Here is a 16,999-nt window from a genome sequence, read left to right as displayed (position 1 = left end):
CCCCATTACTAGATATCTACCCAGAAGAACAAAAATCATTAAATCGCAAGGATATTTTGCACCAGAATGTTGATTGCAGCTCAGTTCATAATTGCCAAGTCATGGAAGCAACCTAAGTGCCCATTAACCCATGAATGGATTAACAAACTGGTATGTGTATATCATGGAATACTATTCAGCCCTTAAGAAAGAGGGAGCCTTTACAGCTTTTATATGTATCTGGATGGAGTTGGAATACATCCTTCTTAGTAAAGTATCACACAAATGGAAAAGTAAATATCCGATGTACTCAATACTAATATGAAATCAATATATAAACAATTTCATGTTGCTAAGAAAAATAAAACACTTCAGGTTTAGAGGGAAGCCAGGCCGGGGGTGGTGGTGGTGGGGGCGTATGGCAGAAGGAGGGAGAGTATGGGGCGGAATCTTACCTACTGTTCACATTGTAAGGGTGTATAACATGCTCCCTGGGCGAGGGACTCTTTTACAATTGGAACTTTACCCTGGAACTGAGAAGCATGTAACCTAAAAATTGGTATACTCATACTAATTTGAAATAAAAAAATAGATAAAGAAGATGCTTACCTGTTTGTTTAAATTCTTTACTTTCTGGTTTTTATCTTTTACAGACTGACTTTTCCTTCTGTATCTCCCTTTTACGTTTCATTATGATCTCCTCAACCTCTTAAGATTAGAGTATCCCAAGGCTCAATTTTTGGTCTTCTTTGTTTCTTTCCATTGATCACTTCCAGTCTCATGGCTTGGAATAATACCCATATTCCAGTGACTCCCAAACATGTATATTTTGCATAGACTTCTCTTCTGCTTCTCTTCTGAGCAGACTCACATCCAGCTGCCTAGTGTCCATCTCCATCTGTGTGTGGATAGCTCATGCTTAACACGACCAGAGTTAAATCCCTGGTGCTGATGTTTTTCCAGTTGTTCAGGGAAACTCTTTGGCATCATCTGTGACCTCTTTCTGTACATTATACCCTATATCAGATCTATCAAGATATTATTTGGGTTCTATAGTATGCTCAGAATCCAGCCATTGCTTATCAAGTTCCCTAGATTCTTAACTCTCTGCTTCTACTCTCCCTTCCTCTTTTCTCAGAAGAGCATTGTAGCAGTAGTTCTCAACTGGTTTGATTTTGCCTCCTAGCATACATTTGATAATGTCTGGAGATATTCTTGGTTTTCATAAATGGGGGGAGGGGATTGGTGTACCCCTGTCATCTAGTGGATAGAGGCCAGTGGTGCTGCTAAACATCCTGCAGGGTATAAAACGGTACTCATTTGCACCCAGAATACAAAAGCAAACAGAAAAGAATGATCTGCCTCAAAAATGTATGCTGTTGTTAAGAAACCCTCAACTAGCATATTATTTTTCAAACTTAAGTCATGTCATGACACTCATCCCTCCCATGGCTCCCAATGTCATTCAAAGTAAAAACCAGAATACTTAACAGCTTATGAGGCCCCCGCATACCTGGCCTGGTTTTACCTCTTGTAATTCATCTTGCTTCTTCTGTTACAACCATCCTAACTGTGTTTTTCTTTGGATCCCCCTCTGGTTCTGTGTGCTGGCAGACCCCTCTGCCTGGGATGCTCCCCTGTGTAGTACCCTCACCTTCTTAAAATCTTTGCTTGTACCTGCTCCGTGAGACTCTTTAGCCAGTGGCATTTACATTTGCCACACGCCTCTTCTACCCTGATACTCCCATTCTCATTATGTACCTCCCCTCTTTGGCTGAAGCACTTTACGCTTTTATGTTCTAGAAAACGTATTTATATCATGTTTATTACTTGTGTTGACAGTACTCTTCCTTACACCCCTACGAGAATGTAAGCTGTCAAAGGAAAGAATTCTGCTTTTCTTTAAACTGGTATGTCTTAAATTAAGACCTGTGTTAAGCCCTGAAATAAGGCTTGATACAAAATAGTTACTTGATAAATATTCTACAAAATGAATAGTCTCTAATATTGTTGAATTTAGTTGTAGTCTCTAACAACATTTGGATTATTTTTATGTCTTTCTGCTTTTCTAAAATTTTCTAAAATTTCCCATATTTCTGTGATAATAGATATTATTTTTATAATAGGAAAAGTAAAATAAGTTATGAATTTTGTAATGGTTAAATATTTTTTCTTTTGTTAGTGAAATTAAAACATCCTGTTTTATCCATCTTTAATGTTTTCAAATATTAGATTTTTGAAGCAGCATATATAAAACATATAGGATCTCAGTTTTGTTACTATGTTTTAATATTTCCAGATAACAAAATATATTTTTTATTTTCAAAGGACTATGATTTAATCTCCAAGGAACCAAAACCTTTTGTATTCGAGGGAAAAATACATGGTCCTATTATTGTTCCTACGGCAGGAGAAGAAGCATCTGGGAATTCAGACATCTTAAGAAAAGGACTTGTAATGAAGGAGAACAGACCTCCTAAAGGAGACGAAGGTGATGAGAAACCTGCCCTTATGGATCTAGCAAAAGAAGATAGTAAAGATAATGACAGGACATTGCAGGAGCAGCCAGGTGATCAAAATAGAACTCTTCCATCAGTCCACGGTCTAAACAATGATATTGTGAAGGCCTTAGACAGAATTACATTGCAGAATATTCCTTCTCAGAGTGCCCCAGGAGTGAAAAAGGACCACGGTCTCCCTCTTACTGTCCTTGCTTGCACCAAAGCTTGTCCACATGTCTCTACTTGTGGAAATATTCTGTTTGAGGGAAGAACGGTTCACCTAGGGAAGCTTTGCTGCACTGGAGTTGAAACTGAAGATGATGAAGATTCTGAATCTAATTCATCATTGGAACAAACATCAGTTGAAATACCTGATGGACCAACACTCCACGACCCAGATCTGTATATTGAGATTGTAAAATATACGAAGTCTGTCCCAGAATATTCAGAGGTGGCTTATCCTGATTATTTTGGTCACATTCCACCTCCATTCAAAGAGCCTATTTTAGAAAGGCCCTATGGTGTGCAGAGGTAAGTTACAGATTTCTTCTCCCTTCTAAGTAAAACTGTTGTCAAGATAATGAAGCATGCTTTAAAAAACTACTTCAAGTTTTTAGGAAGAAAATTTCTCTGAATTAAAGCTACTGTATTTTTGTGTGCTGCTTTGGAAATTGTGTGTTGTTTTGAAATTGTCCTAGTGGGTTTATTTTCTAAAGTTTGTTGTTTATTTAAATGAAGCCAGAATAATAGGCCTGATAATTTAGAAATTTTCCATTTAGACTGAATCTCAAAATATGAAAGTAGATTATTTAATAATTTTTGAATAATATTACCTTAGTTATATTAATTTTAGAATTTTAAATTTGAATTTGATTTGGGTATATGATTTAAAAATAGGCTATAATTGAAGCAACATGGACAGTATTTTGCTCTGAAATTTGATATTTTAATAGGAAATATGCAAAGTTGGGATTCATAAAAGCAGTAACTAAGATTATTAAATGTTGTCAAGTAAGGTTAGATACTACAAATAATATTAAATATTGCCAACTAATAAAATATGGCCATAAAAATACGTTTTGGTTGCATCTGGACTAGTTTTGGTGAGTATGGTTCAGCCTCTGTGATGTAGGCTTATCAGTATCAAAAAAATTAGTGTACTTTTTTTTTTTTGAGACAGTCTCTCACTATGTCACCCTCAGTAGAATGCTGTGGCATCACAGCCCACAGCAACCTCAAACTCCTGGGCTTAAGCGATTCTCTTGCCTTAGCCTCCCAAGTAGCTGGGACTACAGGCACCAGCCACAACACTCGGCTATTTTTGGTTGCAGTTGTCATTGATGTTTAGCTGGCCCTGCCTGGGCTCGAACCCGCCAGCCTTGGTGTATGTGGCTGGTGCCCTACTCACTAAGCTGTAGGCACCAAGCCAATTTGTGTACTCTTATTATGAGTATATTATGTAGTTAACAAAAAGACCTTGCTATGGATATTTGATTCTCCTTAGACTATGAGCTTCTTTAACATAATAATTGCTTGATTTATTTTTTCCAGTGACATCTTATATAATGCACCATTATTACTTGGCAACTTGGTGTATGTTTAGTGCTACTCATTGGCTCCTTGGTCTACAGGTGTGGAGTCCCACACAAGGTAGCATTGGAATAGGGGACTTTCTTGGGAATGATTATGGGATTGGCTCTGTGCCAGGTCATCTGTTGTATCACAGCACCATCTAGAGGGAGCTGTCCTGGTGGAGTGTGGAATGGCCTTCAAAAGGCCCAGGAGAAGCTCTAATTCAGAGGAAATGCTCTGCATGGATGGCTTGCCATCTTTAAGGATGCAGTATATACAGTGAACTAGAAACTTGGGCATAGTTCTGTATCCCCAGTACACCTGGGCCTAGGAACCAGGAGATGGGAACAGATGTGGCTATTTGCTGCAGCGTCCATTATCCCACAGGGGGATTTGTGCTTTCTGTCCTTACACCTCTTACACATGTTTTAAAAAACCCAACTGTGTTTTATAAAAAATACTTTAAATTATAAAATATGTACCACTTGCTTTAGAGAGCACTTAGGTATTTTCCAAAAATATAGTTATCAAAATTAAACAAAATGAAAAACAAGAAAAAGGAAATACAGTGATTCTTACCCACAAAAACATGTTCAGCTTCACTCAAAATAAGAGAAATACAAATCAAAATGTACTGAGCTATCATTTTCCACATATCATACTGGCTAAAATCTAGTTTTATTGACACATTCCATTGATGAGGGTATGGAAAAACAAGCATTATCATATATTGAGGGTGAGAGTATTAACTGATAATTGCTCCTATGGAGGGCAGTTTGACAGGGTCTACATATTTTCTTTGACATGTAGTAGTTTGACAGGGTCTACATATTTTCTTTGACAACTAGTAGTTTGTGAGATATTTATCATAAATCACACATGTATGTGAACACAGAAACATAATTTTCATATGTATGAAAAGTTTTTTATTGCAGCATTGTTTTGAGATTGGAAACAACTCAAATGTCCATTAGACAGAAACTAGTTTAATATATTATAGTATGTTCATTCTATGAGTACTATGCAGTGGTTGAAAAAAATTTCTCTATGTCCTGATAGGGGCTATATGATTTATTAAAGGAAATAGGCAAGGTACTTGTTTTATGACATTCTAGACTTTGTATCAGAAAGAAAGGAAAGCAAAGCAATTTATGTTTGTGTTTTCATTAAACAAAGACTGGATAAAAGTAATAAAAGTTAACTGGTGAATGGAGGATGAGACTTTTCATTTTATAACTTTTATGTCATATTTGATTCTTGCACAGTGTCAGTATATTAGCTCTAAAGAAATTTTAAATTAGAAAATAGGTTAATTGTGGCCAAAGCAAAATAAGGAAAGCAAAACCCTACATTTCTTTATATTAAGTTTAGAATGGCTTGGGAAACATAAGTACTTCTGGAATTGAGGCAATAGTGAAAGTATTGGTTGGAGCAAAAGCAGCAAATAGATTTTATTAAATGTTTTTTTATGGGCCAGGCACAGAATTCAGTAATGAGCATATTACTGAAGAGCATATTTATATGTATATAAAGGGTGTCATTTAAGGCTGTAATAACTCTGTAAGGAAGGTGCTGTTATTTCTCTTACTTTACAAAGAATAGGTGGAGAGCGACGCCTGTGGCTCAAAGGAGTAGGGCACCGGCCCCACATACTGGAGGTGGGCGGGTTCAAACCCAGCCCCGGCTCCAAAATACAAAAAACAAAAACAAAGAGTAGGTGGAAGGAAGCTCTAAGATTATACTGCCAGTAAATGGAAGAGCCAAGAGTCAAACCCTGGCCTAGATTATGAGCCAATCCTGTTGGTCATGTGTATGTAATGATCACTTGTATATCATACTTTCTTTTTTAAATCATATTTTCTATAAAGAAGAACGTTGTGGATCTTTTTAATAAAAGATATAGATAATCTAGGGGTCCCCAGAGCACACTGTTATGTAATGAACATTTCTTACAATGTTCTTAGAATGAATATAGCAGTGAGGTTTACTAAATTTTTCTTATACTGTTGTTTTGTGGTTGAAAATCTTAACAAAGTACAATTTTGTTACACACATCACATGTTCTTTTGAGGGTGAACTGAAAGGGCTGAACATTTTATAGATTGCCCTGCATAAATAATTTTCTTCTGAGCTAAGTTTTTGGTAAGAGTTGAATGGCCTTTTCAACATTTTGAGGTTATAGTCTCTGAGAGAACCTGAAAATATTTCTTTTGTTTTGACAGTAAAGCCATATATTTTAATAAGTAGCTGAGGCATAGGAAGGAAGAATTGATGTATTTTATTAATGTTGATCTGCTAAACACAAATACATGTCTGAATAAAAGATTATTTTTTCTGTTTACTAAAGAGTGCTTAGAATAGGCCAAAGATTTCCCTCAACTACTAATTTTAGGATTAGTCTGATATAAATGGGGAATTATATCTTCTAAAATACAATGTCAGAGATTTAAAAACAGTGGTCTTTAGGCCTTACTTGACTTGCATATGAGTTTGGTTTAACTTTCAGAGTGGTGATACATAGATATGTGTGTGTGAGTGTGTGTATGCTGATAGGCTGATAGCCAACATTTAAAGTTTGGGAGATTCCACATAGAAATCCAGGTTTCAAGGGGCAGTCGGGGGGAGTGGGCAAGATGGATGAGAAGAGGCAACTTTAGTTGGAGGCCCAGTCCAGGAGGAGGAAAATTGGACTGAAGTGAACTCAGAGAAGCTGAAATTGCAGTGTGAATTGCAAGGTGAAGAAGTCGAGGTGTATAGCACCCTCACTGAGAGAAAGATAAAAAAGTAGAAGGGAAAGAGCAGATGACAGCTATGGAGTGGACCAGACTGGAGGAGCCTGAAGAATAGAAGGGTGAGGGGACCCTCTCCCCCACCCAGTGTACTCTCCATTAGCAGTGAAGCACAAGACTTCTCACCCCATGGGAGACTTCATGAAGGACAAAAAAAAATCCCAGTTTTCCTTCCCTTAAGCATATCCGCCCCTGGGTCTCTGTGCTGCCTAGCAGAATAGTGAGCATTGGTTACTCCAGCTACCTGCAACCAACAGTCTATCCTCCCCTCTTTCTTTGGTTCCCTGACAGACTTTTCCCTGCATAGGCCTCTTCCTAGCATCAAACGAGTGGGAGTACTAGCTTGGCCTAGACAACTTGATGGGGCTACTCTATCCCCAGGCACTAGAAAGGCAGAGGCACTTTGGATTCAACCCAGCACCTGAAGAAACCTAGGGAAAAAGGGTTACAGAGAGTGCTGTCTTGAGCATCAAGAACGAGGGATCCTTAGCCAGCCACGAGAGGAAAGGGAGACAGGCTCTGCCTCCCCATTGTGTTTGGCAGGAACTCTGAGAGACCATTGCATTGTGTAGCCCTTTGAACTGAGTATACCCTGCCACCTGTTGCAGGAGGAAAGTTGTGGCTGCATAGACTCTCTCCTGAGTCTCTCTCCTACTATGGAGGAACTTACCTTATCCTCTGGAGAGGGGTTGTCCAGCATCTGTTCCAGCAGCCTCTCCTTCCCCTGTGGTTTGGCCCCCAACCTCCCTCCTGCTGACTTGGAGAGGGGCAGGGCTGGCCTTCAGTGGCCTGCTCTGGAAAATCCCTGGGAAGCAGATGGCAAGCATAGATCTCCGATACACCACTGTTAATTTGTTTGTGGGGGGCTGGGCACTTGGAACAGTGCTGCTTGCTATCAGGGAGTAGCCTTTGCTCTGGTAGTGACACTTGGGGGACCTGCCCCAGCCTCACTCTGTCCAACTTGGAGAAAAAACAAGTCCAGTTCTTAGTGACTGTCACACTCTGCAGCCCTGAGGGGGAGCTTTGGGAGACTGTGCAGGAGGGGCCACAAGAGTAAGTGGCTCATCAGATTAGTCAGTGGGAAGTGGAGTGGTGAGCTGCATAATTTGGGGCCTCTGGATCTGATTTCAGCCTCACAATTTTAGTTTCCAAATAGGCCTACTGGGTGCCACCTAAGAGATTCCAACTAGATTATCTCTCAATAAAAATTTAGGGTTAAGTTTACATTTCAGTTTAAGAATATATAATAAATATGTAAATAAACTGAAAATACATGATGGAGGAATCAGTGGAAGAACTCTGGCAACATGAAAAATCAGAGCAGATCACTTCCCCTAAGAGATTATAAGGGAGATACAGCTGATAATACCACGTATAGAGAAATCGTTGAAATGACAGAATTCAGAATATGGATGTCAAATAAGATGAATGGAATTGAAGAGATGGAAAAAGAAATTCAGAAAAAGTCCAAAATCTTTTCCAAACAATCAGTAAAATTAAAGACAAAGTCACCAAGGAACTGGACATAATCAGGAAGGATATAGCAAAACTTAATAAATTTTAAGAGGCACTTATGGAGATACAAAACACAGTAGAGTGTCTCAGCAATAGAGTAGAACATGGAGAAGAAAGAATCTCAGAAATCTATGGCAAGACTTTTGAACTAACAGTCATGACACAATCACTCAAAGACGCAGGAAAAAAAAGAATAAAAACAGAGTTTTCTCTGAGAGAGTTATGGGACAACTCCAAAAGATTGAACATTTGAATTACAGGGATTCCTGAAGGAGAAGAAGAGAGTCCCCAAAGCATGTAGTCTATACCTCAGGACTTTGTGGTAGAGGATTTCCCAAGCATTGTGAGACACCCAGAAATTCAGATTCTAGATAGTAGCGTCAGAACCCCAACTCAATTTAAACGTAGCATCTCCTAGACACAGTGTAATTAACTTGGCCAAAGTCAGTGAAAGAGAAAATTCTGCAAGCATCCAGGGGTAAGCAACTTCTTACCTATGAAGGGAAATATTACAGGGTGACAACAAACTTTTCAACTGAAATATTTCAAGCCAGAAAAAGGTGGTCATCTGTCTTTAACCTTCTTAAACAAAACAATTTTTAGCCTAAGATTCTATATCCTGCTAAATTAAGTTTCATATTTGACAGAGAAATCAAGTATTTTACTGACTTGCAAACATTAAGGAAATTCACCACAATAAGAACAGCTCTGCAAGAAGTAGTCAGACCTATTCTTCACACTGACCATCAAAATGGACCAGCAGCAAAATAAAGGCACCCAGAAATTAAAGGAAAAGCCTAGCTTCTACAGTGGCACAGGGAGTAAAACTAAGCAATGGACCCCCACGAAACAAGACAAGAAAGCCTTCTCTCAGTAAATGTGAATGGTTTGAATTCCCCACTGAGGAAACACAGGCTGGCTTACTGGATAAAATGGCACAAGCCAACTGTATGCTGTCTTCAGGAGACAAATCTAACTTTGAAGGACAAAAACAAGACTCAGAGAGAAAGAAAACAGTATTTCAGGCATGTGGAAATCAGAAGAAAGCAGGGCTTGCAGATGCAACTGGATTTAAACCAACAAAAATAATGACAAAGATGGACATTATATGCTGGTCAAGGGAACAGTACAACAAGAAGACTTTTCTTTTTCTTTCTTTCTTTTTTTTTTTTTTGTAGAGACAGTCTCAAGCTGTAGCTCTGGGTAGAGTGCCTTGGCATCACAGCTCACAGCAACCTCTAACTCTTGGGCTTAAGCAATTCTCTTGCCTCAGCCTCCCAAGTAGCTGGATTACAGGCATCGGCCGCAATGTCCGGCTATTTTTTGGTTGTAGTTGTCAATTGTTTTGGTGGGCCCAGGCTGGATTTGAACCCGCCAGCTCTGACGTATGTGGCTGGCACCTTAGCCGCTTTTACAGGTGTGAAGCCAAGAAGATGTTTCAACCTTAAATATCTGTGCACTCGTACATTCCCAGATATATAAAATGTACAAACACTAACTGATCTGAACAATATAATATCCTGCAATACCATAATAACTAGGGACTTCAACACCTCTCTGACAGAACAGGACAAATGCTCCAAGCAGAACTAAACAACAAAATAAGGGAATTAAACAAGACTTTTTTTTTTTTTTTTTTAACGAAAGTCTACTCTTAAATGTACAATAGGCTCTAAGACAACACTTCATTATAGCTATAGGTGACAAAAGATGTTACGGCAGGTTGAATAAGCAGAACTAATTCCAAAACACAGAGAAGGAAGGAATCCTCCTGAACACATTCTGTGAATCAAAAAAATAAAAAAAAAAAAAATAAAAAAAAATAAAACACAAAGCAGAAAAACCCACCCTGATACCAAAACCCAGGAAAAGACTCAACAAAAATGGAAAATTATAGTCCAGTATCATTAATGAACCTTTTTTTAAAAAATCCAAATTGACATTACCTTTATTACTGTATAGTAGAACTTCTATAGTTGACCACCTCCTAACATTGACCATCTCCCTAAGTAGACCTAATTTTCATAGAATGGACATGCACAGTATATATCAACAGTAGGCCTAGTTTCTTATCTTGACCACCTCTGTATGTTGAACAGTTTGTTACAGTCCTTTTGATAGTCAACTTACAGAGGTTCTACAATTGTTCTTTTCTTTTTTAATTTTTTTTTCCTTTTTATTTATTTTTTTTAATTGTTGGGGATTCATTGAGGGTGCAATAAGCCAGGTTATACTGATTGCATTGTTAGGTAAAGTCCCTCTTGCAATCATATCTTGCCCCCAAAAGGTGTGGCACACACCAAGGCCCTACCCGCCTCCTTCCTTCCCTCTGCTCTTCCTTTCCCCACACCTCCCTCCTTCTTTCTCTCTCTGCTCTCCCCTTCCCCCACTGTGACCTTAATTGTCATTAATTGTCCTCATATCAAAATTGAGTACATAGGATTCATGCTTCTCCATTCTTGTGATGCTTTACTAAGAATAATGTCTTCCACTTCCATCCAGGTTAATACGAAGGATGTAAAGTCTCCATTTTTTTTTTTTAATAGCTGGATAGTATTTCATGGTATACATACACCACAGCTTGTTAATCCATTCCTGGGTTGGTGGGCATTTAGGCTGTTTCCACATTTTGGCAATTGTGAATGGAGCTGCAATAAACAGTCTAGTACAAGTGTCCTTATGATAAAAGGATTTTTTTTTTTTTTCCTTCTGGGTAGATGCCCAGTAATGGGATTGCAGGATCAAATGGGAGGTCTAGCTTGAGTGCTTTGAGGTTTCTCCATACTTCCTTCCAGAAAGGTTGCACTAGTTTGCAGTCCCACCAGCAATGTAAAAGTGTTCCCTTCTCTCCACATCCACGCCAGCATCTGCAGTTTTGAGATTTTGTGATGTGGGCCATTCTCACTGGGGTTAGATGGTATCTCAGGGTGGTTTTGATTTGCATTTATCTAATATATAGGGATGATGAACATTTTTTCATATGTTTGTTACCCATTCGTCTGTCTTCTTTACAGAAGGTTCTATTCATGTCTCTTGCCCATTGATATATGGGATTGTTGGCTTTTTTCATGTGGATTAATTTGAGTTCTCTATAGATCCTAGTTATCAAGCTTTTGTCTGATTCAAAATATGCAAATATCCTTTCCCATGGTGTAGGTTGTCTCTTTGCTTTGGTTGTTGTCTCCTTAGCTATACAGAAGCTTTTCAGTTTAATGAAGTCCCATTTGTTTATTTTTGTTGTTGTTGCAGTTGCCATGGCAGTCTTCTTCATGAAGTCTTTCCCCAGGCCAATCTCTTCCAGTGTTTTTCCTATGCTTTCTTTGAGGATTTTTATTGTTTCATGCCTTAAATTTAAGTCCTTTATTCATCTTGAATCAATTTTTGTGAGTGGGGAAAGGTGTGGGTCCAGTTTTAGTCTTTTGTATGTGGATATGCAGTTCTCCCAACAGCATTTATTGAATAGGGAGTCTTTTCCCCAAGGTATGTTCTTGTTTGGTTTATCAAAGATTAGGTGGTTGTAAGATATTAGTTTCACTTCCTGGTTTTCTATTCGATTCCAAGTGCCTATGTCTATTTTTGTGCCAGTACCATGCTGTCCTGATCACTGTGGCTTTGTAAAACAGCCTAAAATCTGACATGGTGATGCCCCCAGCTTTATTTTTATTACTAAGAACTGCCTTAGCTATACGGGGTATTTTCTGCTTCCATATAAAATGTAGAATCATTTTTTCCAAATCTTGAAAGTACGATGTTGGTATTTTAATAGGAATGGCTTGAATAGGTAGATTGCTTTGGAAAATATAGACATTTTAACAATGTTGATTCTTCCCATCCATGAGCATGGTGTGTTCTTCCATTTGTTAATATCCTCTGCTATTTCCTTTCTTAGGATTTCATAATTTTCTTTACAGAGGTCCTTCACCTCCTTCGTTAGATATATTCCTAGGTATTTCATTTTCTTTGAAACTATGGTGAAGGGAGTTGCGTTCTTAATTAACTTCTCATCTTGACTGTTACTGGAGTATACAAATGCTACTGACTTGTGGACATTGATTTTATATCCTGAAACATTACTGTATTTTGTGATGACTTCTAGGAGTCTTGTGGTTGAGTCTTTGGGATTCTCTGTATAAGATCATGTCATCAGCAAAGAGGTAGAGGTTGACCTCCTCTGCACCCATTTGGATTCCCTTTATTTTCTTGTCTTGCCTAATTGTATTGGCTAGAACTTCTAGCACTATGTTGAATAGTAAAGGTGACAGAGTAGAACCTTGTCTGGTTCCAGTTCTAAGAGGAAAAGCTTTCAGTTTTACTCCATTCAGTAAAATATTAGCTGTGGGTTTGTTGTAGATAGCTTCAGTCAGTTTTAGAAATGTGCCAGCTATGCCTATACTCTTCAGTGTTCTAATTAGAAAAGGATGCTGGATTTTATCGAATGCTTTTTTAGCATCTATTGAGAGGATCATATGATCTTTAATTTTTGCCTCTGTTAATATAGTGGATAACGTTTATGGACTTCCGTATGTTAAACCAGCCTTGTATCCCTGGTATGAAACCTATTTGATCATGATGTATGACTTTTTTGATGATAAGCCGTTATCTATTGGCTAGGATTTTGTTCAGAATTTTTGCATCTATATTCATGAGTGAAATTGGTCTGAAATTCTCCTTTTTGGTTGGGTCTTCTCCTGGTTTTGGTATCAGGGTGATGTTTGCTTTGTAGTACGTGTTGGGGAAGATTCCTTCCTCCTTAATTTTTTGGAATAATGTCTTCAGTACAGGAATAAGCTCTTCCTTGAAGGTTTGATAGAATTCTGGTGTGAAAGCCATCTGGACCAGGGCATTTTTTGGTTGGAAGCTTTTTTATTTTTTCTTTAATCTCAGTGCTTGAAATTGGTCTGGTCAGGAGCTCTATTTCTTCCTGGCTAAGTCTAGGGAGAGGGTGTGATTCCAAATATTGACCCATTTCCTTCACATTGTCACGTTTCTGGGCATAGAGTTTCTGGTAGTATTCAGAGATGATCTCTTGTATCTCTGTGGGATCAGTTGTTATTTACCCTTTATCATTTCTGATTGAGGTTAGTAGAGATTTTACTTTTCTATTTCTAGTTAGTCTGGCCAATGGTTTATCTATTTTATTTATTGTTTCAAAAAACCAAGTCCTTGTTTCATTGATTTTCTTTTCTTTGTGTGTGTGTGTGGTGATTTTCTTTTTTCTTTTTCTTTTTTTTATTAAATCATAGCTGTGTACATTAATATGATCATGGAGTACCATACACTTGGTTTATAGACCGTTTGACACATTTTCGTCACACTAGTTAACATAGCCTTCCTGGCATTTTCTTAGTTATTTTGCTAAGACATTTACATTCCACATTTACTAAGTTTCACATATACCCTTGTAAGATGCACCGCAGGTGTAATCCTGTCAATTCCCCTCCCTCTATCCCCCTCCCCCCTCCCTCCCCACCCTTTCCCCTTTCCCCCTATTCTTAGGTTGTAACTGGGTTACAGTTTTCATGTGAAGGTCCTAAATTAGTTTCATAGTAGGGGTGAGTACATTGGGTACTTTTTCTTCCATTCTTGAGACACTTTACTAAGAAGAATATGTTCCAGCTCCATCCATGTAACCAGGAAATAGGTGAAGTCTCCATTTTTCTTTAAGGCTGCATAGTATTCCATGGTGTATACATACCATAATTTATTAATCTATTCGTGGATCGATGGACATTTGGGCTTTTTCCATGACTTAGCAATTATCAATAGGGCTGCAATAAACATTCTGGTACAAATATATTTGTTATGATGTGATTTTTGGTCTTCTGGGTATATGCCCAGTAGAGGAATTACAGGATTGAATGTCAGGTCTATTTTTAGATCTCTAAGTGTTCTCCATATGTCTTTCCAAAAGGAATGTATTAATTTGTACTCCCACCAGCAGTACAAAAGAGTTCCCTTTTCTCCACATCCGCACCAACATCTCTGGTCTTGGCATTTTGTGGTATAGGCTAGTCTCACTGGAGTTAGATGATATTTCAAAGTAGTTTTGACTTGCATTTCTCTGATGATTAAAGATGATGAGCATTTTTTCATGTGTTTGAAGGGTGCACGCCTGTCTTCTTCAGAGAAGTTTCTCTTCAAGTCCCTTGCCCAGCCTGCGATGGGATCCCTTGTTTTTTTCTTGCTAATGCGTTGGAGTTCTCTGTGGATTCTAGTTATTAAACCTTTGTCAGAGACATAACCTGCAAATATCTTCTTCCATTATGAGGACTGTTTGCTTGCTTTACTTACTGTGTTCTTGGCTGTGCAGAAGCTTTTTAGTTTGATCAAGTCCCAGTAGTATATTTTTGAAGCTGCTTCAATTGTCCGGGGGGTCCTCCTTAGAAGAAACTCACCCAACCCAATTTCTTCAAGGGTTTTCCCTGCACTCTCTTCTAGTATTTTTATAGTTTCATGTCTTAGGTTTAAATCTTTAATCCAGTGAGAGTCTATCTTAGTTAATGGTGAAAGGTGTGGGTCCAGTTTCAGTCTTCTACAGGTTGCCAGCCAGTTCACCCAGCACCATTTGTTAAATAGGGAATCTTCTCCCCATTGAATGTTTTTAATTGGCTTGTCAAAGATTAAATAACGGTAAGTAGCTGTATTCATCTCTTGGTTCTCTATTCTGTTCCAGACATCTACTTCTCCGTTTTTGTGCCAGTACCATGCTGTTTTGATCACTATCAGTTTGTAGTATAGTCTGAGGTCTGGTAGTGTGATTCGTCCTATTTTGTTTTTATTTTTGAGTAATGCCTTGGTTATTCGAGGTTTTTTCTGATTCCATATAAAACAAAGTATTGTTTTTTCAAGATCTTTAAAGTATGACAATGGAGCTTTAATGGGGATTGCGTTGAAATTATATATTGCTTTGGGTAGTATGGACATTTTAACAATGTTGATTCTTCCCAGCCATGAGCATGGTATGTTTTTCCATTTGTTAACATTCTCAGCTATCTCTTTTCTTAAGAGTTTCATAGTTCTCTTTATATAGATCTTTCAAGTCATTTGTTAGATAAACTCCCAAATATTTCATCTTCTTTGGCACTACTGTGAATGGGATAGAGTCCTGAATTGTTTTTTCAACTTGATTATTGTTGGTATATATAAAGGCTACTGATTTATGGATATTGATTTTGTAACCTGAGACGCTGCTGTATTCCTTGATCAGTTCTAAGAGTTTTGTAGTGGAGTCCCTAGTATTTTCCAGATATACAATCATATCATCTGCGAAGAGCGAAAGTTTGATCTCTTCTGACCCTATGTGGATACCCTTGATCGCCTTTTCTTCCCTAATTGCAGTGGGTAAAACTTCCATTACAATGTTAAAATGCAATGGAGACAATGGGCAACCTTGTCTGGTTCCTGATCTGAGTGGAAATGATTCCAATTTAACTCCATTCAATATGATATTGGCTGTGGGTTTGCTGTAGATGGCCTCTGTCAGTTTAAGAAATGTCCCTTCTATACCAATTTTCTTAAGTGTTCTGATCATGAAGGGATGTTGGATATTATCAAAAGCTTTTTCTGCATCGATTGAGAGAATCATATGGTCTTTGTTTTTTGATTTGTTTATGTGCTGAATTACATTTATAGATTTACGTATATTGAACCAGCCTTGAGATCCTGGGATCAAACCGACTTGGTCATGATGTATAATTTGTTTGATGTGTTGCTGGATTCTGTTTGTTAGGATGTTGTTGAATATTTTTGCATCTATATTCATTATTGATATTGGTCTATAATTTTCTTTTCTTATTGGGTCTTTTCCTGCTTTGGGGATCAGGGTGATGTTGGCCTCATAGAACGTGTTAGGTAGTCTTCCGTCTTTTTCTACCTTTTGGAACAGGTTGAGTAATATAGGTACTAATTCCTCTTTAAAGGTTTGGTAGAATTCTGACGTGAAACCATCTGGTCCCGGGCTTTTCTTTTTGGGGAGGTTTTTGTATGTTTGATGTTATTTCCGAACTTGATATGGGCCATTCAACATTTCCATTTAATTCTGGTTAAGTCTTGGAAGGTGGCGTGCTTCCAAGAATCAGTCAATTTCCTTCAGATTTTCATATTTCTGAGAGTAAAGTTTCTTGTAATATTCATTAAGGATTATTTTGATTTCTAAGGAGTCTGTTGTTATTTCGTGTTTGTCATTTCTGATTGATGAGATTAGAGATTTTACTCTTTTTTTCTTGATTAGGTTGGCCAAAGGTTTATCTATTTTGTTGACCTTTTCAAAAAACCAGCTTTTTGATTTATTGATCTGTTGTATTATTCTTTTGTTTTCAATTTCATTTAGTTCTGCTCTGATTTTCGTTATTTCTTTTCTTCTACTGGGTTTGTAGTTGGAGTATTCTTCCATTTCCAGTTGCTTGAGATGTCCCATTAAATTGTTAACTTCGTCTCTTTCCGTTCTCCTGAAGAAGGGTTGCAGTGGTATAAATTTCCCTCTTAGAACTGCCTTTGCAGTGTCCCAGAGGTTCTGATAGTTCGTGTCTTCATTGTCATTTTGTTCCAAAAATTTGGCAATTTTCTTCTTGATTTCATCTCTGACCCAGCTATCATTCAGCCTAAGGTTATTTAACATCTATGTTTTTGTATGAGTATGCAGAT

The 16,999-nt window shown here is 37.9% G+C and overlaps 1 protein-coding gene across 6 annotated transcripts in view; it reads left to right on the top strand.

Annotated features, from left to right (window-relative positions):
* AGTPBP1 (ATP/GTP binding carboxypeptidase 1) overlaps positions 1-16,999 on the top strand; it is a 208,423-nt gene that overhangs the window by 107,852 nt on the left and 83,572 nt on the right. For all 6 annotated transcript variants that reach the window (XM_053576852.1, XM_053576834.1, XM_053576841.1 and 3 more), the window contains exon 14: positions 2,308-3,011. In XM_053576852.1, the coding sequence (XP_053432827.1) occupies positions 2,308-3,011 (704 nt within the window). The remainder of the gene's footprint in view (positions 1-2,307; positions 3,012-16,999) is intronic.

This window comes from Nycticebus coucang, chromosome 2, assembly GCF_027406575.1.
Source record: "Nycticebus coucang isolate mNycCou1 chromosome 2, mNycCou1.pri, whole genome shotgun sequence".
NCBI classification, from domain to species: domain Eukaryota; kingdom Metazoa; phylum Chordata; class Mammalia; order Primates; family Lorisidae; genus Nycticebus; species Nycticebus coucang.
The sequence above is the reverse complement of the archived record's forward strand: the minus strand, read 5'-3'. Positions and strand labels throughout refer to the sequence as shown.